The sequence below is a fragment of the Durio zibethinus genome, chromosome 11, assembly GCF_047325235.1.
Source record: "Durio zibethinus cultivar Kanyao isolate XHJ-2024 chromosome 11, ASM4732523v1, whole genome shotgun sequence".
Classification (NCBI taxonomy): Eukaryota; Viridiplantae; Streptophyta; class Magnoliopsida; order Malvales; family Malvaceae; genus Durio; species Durio zibethinus.
This window is the reverse complement of record NC_143172.1, coordinates 9,637,430-9,645,419: the sequence shown is the minus strand read 5'-3', so window position 1 is coordinate 9,645,419 and position 7,990 is coordinate 9,637,430. Positions and strand designations below refer to the sequence as shown.

Here is a 7,990-nt window from a genome sequence, read left to right as displayed (position 1 = left end):
ATGTTTTACATAAATTTTGATTGGTTGATGATATATAATGGTGTTTGGCTTATGTTCTAATTGTTCAAATTTATCTTTGCTATTTTAACTTGTTTCGTTGTGGGACTGCTAATCATTCCCCAAGCATAACTATAGTTTTAAATCTAAAATGTTTTTGCAAATAAAAAAATCATCTTTTTAATAAGTTTTAATTAATTTTAAAATTTTATTAAAAAGATAAAAAAAATTTTATGGTCAATCACACCTAGCTTGGCCAAAAAAAAAATGATGACAACTTTTTGTATTTTTTAAAAAATAATATAATGGTCCCAAAATCGTTATAACACTATTTAATTGAAAATCTTATTTTTATTTTCAACAAAATCACTTTATCGTTTGACCCTAGGGGTGTAAATGATACAGTAATACTCGTAAGCTACTCGGGTTTGACTCGAATAAAACTCAAATTGAACTCAATTATTGTTGAGTCGAGCTTAAACTCGAGTAGCTAGATTTATCGATCGAGTCGAATTCAAACATTTTTATACTCGACTCGAGTAGCTCGTGAATCTAATCGAGCTTTTATATTTTAATATATTTTAATTATTTTAATTAATAAAATATATCAAACTCAAGTTCAAAATCGATCACAAATAATTGAATTTTTGTTGAATATAAGAATTGTGTTTATTTTTACATGTTAATTGAGTCTAATCGAGCGAGCTTGAGTAGTTCGATTTTTATTACAAGTTGAGTTCGAGCTAAAAAAATAAAACTTGATTAAGTTTGAGCTAAGTAACTCGATCAAGTTTTGAGCCTCGATTTCAAATCAAGCTCGAATTTGAGCTTAATATTGTTTCAGTTCACTCTCGATCGATTACACCCATATTTTTCCTATTAGACTTATAACATATTAACAACGAATATAAATTATAATCCAAGTATCATAAAAATAATTAGTTTGTTTTCATAAATAATGAGTGAGATCTAACAACATATCATGAACATCTAAATCTTAGATTCAAACTCCTATCTTCCGTAGACAACTTATAGGATAAAAAGGAAAAAACAAAAACTATATATCATACATGTGATCATTTTATATGCAATTTTTTTGTTATAATGTTATAATTATTTAATTATAATTCAAAATTTTATACAATAAAGACCTACTACTTATAATTATAAATTTATTAATTTTTGAAAGTTACATAAAATAATGCATAAATAATAATTTTATTAATTAATTTAAAAAAAAAATAAACATGAGCCTCCAAAGATAAGAATTTAAGAAAATTCGAGTAATGATTTTAAAAAACTTTATGTAAGAAAATTTTTTCTAATGTTACCAACGTACTAGAATATTTTGAGAATTTTTCAATAATAAGATTTTAATTTATTTTTTAAATAAAATTGAGATAATAATTTTTATTTAAAAGAAAGGGAAAAAGAAAAAATAGTGTGAAAAAAGTGAAATATAAATGAAAAAAATTGTGACGATAAAAATGAGCTAAAGAAATTATTTTTAAATATAAAAATTAAAATCTTTAAAGCAGTACCATTTTAAATGATAATATATAATTAATTAATATTATTTTTAAAATAGTGTTGTAAAGGTACTAATTATTTTTTAAGTGTAAATATATTCTCAAACTAAAAATATTTTCATAGATAAAAAAATATTTTTTTAATAAATTTTAATAAATTTTAAAATTTTATTAAAATAATAAATCATATTTAATAAAAAAATTGATGATAACTTTATATTTATTTTTATTTGATCATATTTAATTATTTAATTTTTATATATTTTTATATCTTTCATTCATTGTACTTATATCTTTCATGCATTGTACTTTGCTTAAAATTAACATAATTAATTTACATTATAAAAATAATTATATAAAAATAACTAAGAGATAATGATATGACAAATGGCAGTGAAAGAATTGGACAGCACATCATCATTGACTTTCGTCGAAACCCCAAAAACAGGCGACCAGAGCACCCAAAAGGCCAAAGCTCTGGGCATGCCCAGGCCGAATCCGCGGCGCAACCAATCCTTAGTCAAATCATACAAGAGAAACAAGAAAAAAAATTTAAAATTTCCATTCGATTCTCTTCTTCCTCCGCCAACTCTTCAAGTTCAAGGTAATTCTTTTATTCGAAAATTGTCTTTCTTCATCTTTTTTTTCTTTTATCTGATGGAAAATTATTTTGTCTAGGGCTGAAGATGGACGCAGCCACAGCCGCAGCCACAGCCAAAGCCACTGTGGTTGGATCTTTTATGGCTCTACATCGACCTTCATGCTCCGCTACCAGATCGGCTATTTTAGCTGTTAATGGCCCCCATTTTCTACGTTTCACTGCCAATACTGGCCTCCCCTTCCCGATTAAGGTATCAATTTTGCTTCTTCCATTTTTTCTTTTAAAAAAGAAATTACCACTTTTGGGTTTTATCTTTTTTTTCCCCTTTTTAACATATGTTCGGGGTGTTAGATCCTTTACTTCTTAGAGTTGTGCGAAATCTTACTCTTTTTCGCGCTATGTAAAATTTATGAGGTAAAAAGGGGGAAAATCCTCATACTTGCAAACGCACCGGGCCTGGAACACATTTCTCATCTTATTTTGATTTATTATTATTATTTTCTTAATGAATGGCAAATTCATTTTCCATAGGCTTTTAGTTGTGATGGTTCCATTTTTTTTTCTTTGTATTTTTCGAGTTTATTAAAAAGAATTTTCTATTCAATTACTAATGTTTTGTTGGGAGACGCATTTTATGATTGCTACTGTCTTCTGGATATCAAATTTGCTTTGGAACTCTCTATTTGATTTGGTGTTTTTTGTGTTTATCAATTCATTGCAGCTTTATTCTTCAGTTTCGCACTCAAAATCACGGAATAGGAGAATGGCTTTGCGGAGTAGGAGAGGCGTGGTTGTAAGGGCATCAACATCTGACTCAGCTGAACCCACTGTGCCAATTGCACCGCTTCAGATGGAGTCTGCAATTGGACAGTTTTTGTCTCAAATCTTGATAAGTCATCCACATCTTGTACCTGCTGCAGTTGAGCGGCAGCTTGAACAGCTTCAAACTGACTGTGATGCTGAGCAAAAGAAGGAAGAGATGTCTGCTTCAGGCATGGATTTAGTATTGTATAGGTTGGTGACTCGTATTAGTGGTAACTATTATAGACTTGATGTGAAAATTTATATCTTATGGAAAAAGGTTGAATATGTTGCAGGAGAATTGCAGAGGTTAAGGCTAATGAGCGGAAAAGGGCATTAGAAGAGATCCTTTATGCATTGGTTGTACAAAAGTTTATGGATGCCAATGTTTCTTTGGTGCCTGCAATAACTCCCTCTTCTGCAGATCCTTCAGGTCGAGTGGACACATGGCCTAGCCAAGAAGACGAGCTTGAGCAGCTTCACTCACCTGAGGCCTATGAGATGATCCAAAACCACCTAGCTCTAATTCTGGGAAATAGATTGGGTGATTCAACATCTGTAGCACAGCTAAGTAAACTCAGGGTTGGGCAGGTCTATGCTGCATCCGTGATGTATGGGTACTTCCTAAAGCGAATTGACCAGCGATTTCAGCTCGAGGAGACCATGAAAATCCTTCCAAATGCTTCTGATGGTGAACAAAGTAGTATTGAGCAAGCTGTGGTGGAGGACATGAGATCTGCTGCTCTAGGGGATTCCCATCAAGCTGTTTCATCACACCCTGAAGTCTCATCTTGGTCTGGTGGCATCAGTCCTGGAGGTTTTGGTCATGGGCTAAAGCCTTCTCGACTTCGGACTTACGTGATGTCTTTTGATGGGGAGACAATACAGAGATATGCTACAATTAGATCAAAAGAAGCTGTTAGCATTATTGAGAAGCACACTGAGGCCCTATTTGGAAGACCTGAGATTGTTATGAACCCACAGGGGACTGTTGATTCTTCCAAGGATGTGCTTATTAAGATTAGCTTTGGTGGTTTGAAGAGACTTGTTTTGGAGGCTGTCACTTTTGGTTCCTTCCTATGGGATGTTGAAAGTTTTGTGGACTCAAGATACCATTTCGTTATGAATTAGCTTTGTTCGATTACATTGCTGCCAAAGCAAAGTTTTTAGTGGGGACTAGCTGACCAAACTTATAGTTTAATTGACTGTAAGTTCGGTGATTGTTACTTTGTAATTTGCAACGACTATTCTGCATATAGTTATGTTTTCCTGTTGGAACTTGCATCTTACACATACAGCTGTTCTTAAATTTGTCTTGTTATTCCTCTTTGGTTTACAATTGGAATGTATATATATGCTTTGGTAACTTCCGAGGTGTGATATTCAGGTGATGTTATTTGGTTTGAAGTTATATGATTCTGATTCATTTTCCATATCATCCAACTGAATTGAGTCAACATTATGCATTCGTTTAAGGAATGGTACCTGTTTGTTGGATCCATTGTGTCACTAAACCCCGAATTACATACCAAATTATGTAAATGAATGTAGCGAATTAGGTTTTAACTCTTGGATTATAAACTACCAACTCAATAATCTCATTGTTTGGAAACTAGCACATAAAAGGGAGGGTGAGGTTCTAGGGTTAGGTTTCCCTTGTTTGGATTTTAAGAAACAACGAGTCGAGACGACTTGATTAAAGAGTTATCATTATTTCTTCTGTCAGCATGTTCTACCCTACCAACGAGATTGAGCTTTCTGGAGCATAGATTTTGGGGTCTTTTAACTTTGGATGCCTGTGGTTAGTTTTAGTTGCCATGCAGGATGGATTAAATTTTTCAGGGTGGAGAATGGTCCGGTTTTTGTTGTTTATTACAGTTATGTTCAACTCTTCAAATTGCATATTATGAAGTGGATTTCAGATTATATTATTTAATCTAATCTTATCATAATATTATTTTATTTTATTATAATTTTGATTACTAAACACATCCTTTGGGAATAAAATAATATTATGACTAGCACATCAACTTATTTATAATGCAGCTTCTGCAGCAACAGTTTTCTTGATATGAGCTTAACAATTAAAAAAGAAAAACCAGTATGAGTAACTTTTTCACCAGCCCGCCTAACACGGAAGAAAAGCATGAAAAATGGATCCATAGCAAAGGCATGAATCATTGATTATGGTTCTTTATTTTTTTTGAAAAGGTTCGCAAAACTATAAATAAAATCAGATATTTTATTTATGATAGTTGTATTGAAGATCATAGCTAATAGAATTTGATATCTTTTTGTGATTTATTGATATTAATCGTAACATTAAACGGATCAAATAAGATTTAATTTTAGTAATTGCTCTAAATAAATCTTATAGGTATTAAATATACTTATGTTATTAATCTTGAGTTTATTATAAAAATCATATATTGGGATGAAATATTTTTTGATTTACTACGAGTGAGAATTTATTAATGTAATAACATTAGTATTTAGAAAATGTGACTCCCAATATAGTGACTAATTAGTATAACAATAATGGAATTTTGTGACTTCTGAATGAGTTAATTTTTCTCAAGTTGTCTAAGTATTTGATCACTGAAAACTTTGGCCAAAATATTCTCATTTGAGAATCAACATATTTAATTGTGTTGGCGTGATTAATAAAAGTGACTAGCAAGCTTTAGTCATAAGATATAATTTAATTGGATAAAAAAATCATTTCAATTAAATTATAGAAATTAAACAATAAGAATGATATATGATTAATGTGTAACGAGTTAAACTTTTGTGCATAAAATAAGTTAATAAAACGCTTTTGTTATTTGGAGTACAATTTCAAATCTATAATAGAGTGGTATTGGAATTAACATTTTAATCTATTAAGTCGAAGAGGTGATTTTGGACTGGGTTTAATGTTGGGAGCTAAAAAACATAAGAGACCCCTACAACTTCGATTTTGTGATAGCAAATTGGACCAAGAAGAGTGAACCGTATGTTAATAAGGGTTCAAAACAAATGGGTACAATGGATCAAAGCCCATTAGTTTATCTGCTAACTTAATAATAAGATATTTATTTTATGAAAAATAAAATAAGTATTTGTCTTATTATTTTATACAAGATTTTTAATTTTGGATAATTAATTATAATTTATTTATTTACTAATATTGAATTAGTTTAAATATAAATAAAATTATAATCAAATGATAAAAATAAAAAGAATTTTATCTTATTTTATTTTTTAAATTTGACATATATATCTTGTTAAAAACTAATTAGGAGATATCTAGTACAAATTGTCTTCTATTTATAGAATTTTGCTAACGTAATTTTCTCTATAGCTTAAAAATTAGAAAGATGGAGAAAAAACATATATAGAGTTTTTCTTCTGGTTAGTTAAAGAAAAGTGTCAGCACACTTGATGGTATCACTCTTGGAGAATATAGTGGAAGATCTCTTGGTGGCATCCATAAGAGCATTCCATCCCATGTTCTTTATTATTTGACTTTGCTTGTTGGCATGTATGGAAGTTACGTAATCCATCTATATTTGAATCTAGTTTTACATGGCCTGCTAATGTTGCGAATTACATTATGTTTTGTGCTGAAGACTATTTGAAGTTTAGGGTCATGAGCAATATTTCCCCGACGAGACAACTTTTTTTATATTGCCTGGCGACGTTCCCTTTAGAATTTTATCAAGCTAAATATGGATGGAGCTGCTAAGCGTAATTCATGCGATTTGATAGAATTTGCAGAAACAGTGAGGGTTACTGGGTGTTTGGATTTTATTGGGGTTTGGTCATCATGGAGTCGAAATCTATGCTATGAGATTAAAATTGCTTGGGAACATGGTTCCAGAAGAATTCTGGTAGAATCATATTTTTATTGGTTGTTCAAAAAGTTTTACAAGCTCTATAGGATAGTGACCCTCTTACTAGGTTTTATGGTTGCAAACAATATTTTCAACACAAAAGGGTTTGCTCTATTTTTCATAAGTTGAATTATGCTACAGATCCTTATATTTTGTCAAAATTTGAAATTTAGTTATTATACTTTAATTCATATAAATTTAATTCTTATATTATTTTAATTTGATAATTTTAGTCCATCACTAATTTCATCTTTTATTATCGTTAAAAAAACTGATGTGGTTGTTAACTTGATATTGAGACATTGACTTTACTAATGTGATAACTTAAATAGATAAAATCAATTATTAAATTCTGCAACTAGTTCTGTACTCACATAAAATTTAAAATTTATTTTTTTTTAATATAAGTTCGTAAAAATTGTCCTTGTACAAGTTGAATTTAATAATATCGATTCAATAACTAATAAAAATCATATTTTTTACTTTTTAAAAAAAATCAAATTTTAATTTTTTAAAAAATCAGTATTTCAAAAATTTTCGCATTTTTCATCTTTTAGAAATATTAAATTTAATATTTTTAATATTTTATTTTTTAAAAAAATCATATTTTTTCAATTTTTTTAAAATCATAGTTTATTTTTTGAAAAAAATTCAATATTTCAAAAATTTTTGAAAAATTTCTACATTTTTTAAAAATATTAAATTTACTTTTTGAATATTTTATTTTTTTAAAGTGAAATTCATTTTTTAGCTTTTTCTATTTTTTTTGAAAATTTAACATTTTATTAAATTAAAATATTTAGTTTTTTAAAGTTTTTATAAAATTTTCTATATTTTTAAATTTTTTATGTTTTTTAGAAATTTTTATAAGAATATAAGAAGTTTATAAAAAACATAAAAATTTAAAAATATAAAAAATTTTTTTAAAAAAATTAAATTTAATGTTTTGTTCAAATAAAATGTTAAATTTTGAAAAAAACAAAAACTTAAAATTTTAAAATTTTAAAAGTTAAATATTAAAATATTAAAAAATTTTAATTTAATAGTTTAAAAAATCTAGAAAATTGATTTTTTTAAAAAATAAAATTGATTTTATAAAATTAAAAAATATGATTTTTAAAAATTAAATTAAATTTTTTAAAAATATGAAAAATTTTTAAAAATTCAAAATATTGATTTTTGAAAAA

The 7,990-nt window shown here is 28.2% G+C and overlaps 1 protein-coding gene across 1 annotated transcript; it reads left to right on the top strand.

Annotated features, from left to right (window-relative positions):
* Positions 1-2,020: 2,020 nt before the first annotated feature.
* On the top strand, positions 2,021-4,294 carry LOC149516042 (UV-B-induced protein At3g17800, chloroplastic-like). Its single transcript, XM_089767991.1, has 4 exons — positions 2,021-2,130; positions 2,205-2,377; positions 2,849-3,141; positions 3,225-4,294. Exons 2-4 carry the CDS (start codon positions 2,213-2,215, stop codon positions 4,057-4,059), a joined length of 1,293 nt encoding a protein of 430 aa, XP_089624117.1. The 5' UTR covers positions 2,021-2,130; positions 2,205-2,212; the 3' UTR covers positions 4,060-4,294.
* Positions 4,295-7,990: the final 3,696 nt, after the last annotated feature.

Bases quoted from the DNA above. Each gene is read 5' to 3' on its own strand.
- LOC149516042 (XM_089767991.1), top strand. From the start codon at position 2,213: ATGGACGCAGCCACAGCCGCAGCCACAGCCAAAGCCACTGTGGTTGGA. The intron at 2,378-2,848 runs GTATCAATTTTG...AATTCATTGCAG, and splicing joins GCCTCCCCTTCCCGATTAAG to CTTTATTCTTCAGTTTCGCA. The intron at 3,142-3,224 runs GTTGGTGACTCG...AATATGTTGCAG, and splicing joins ATGGATTTAGTATTGTATAG to GAGAATTGCAGAGGTTAAGG.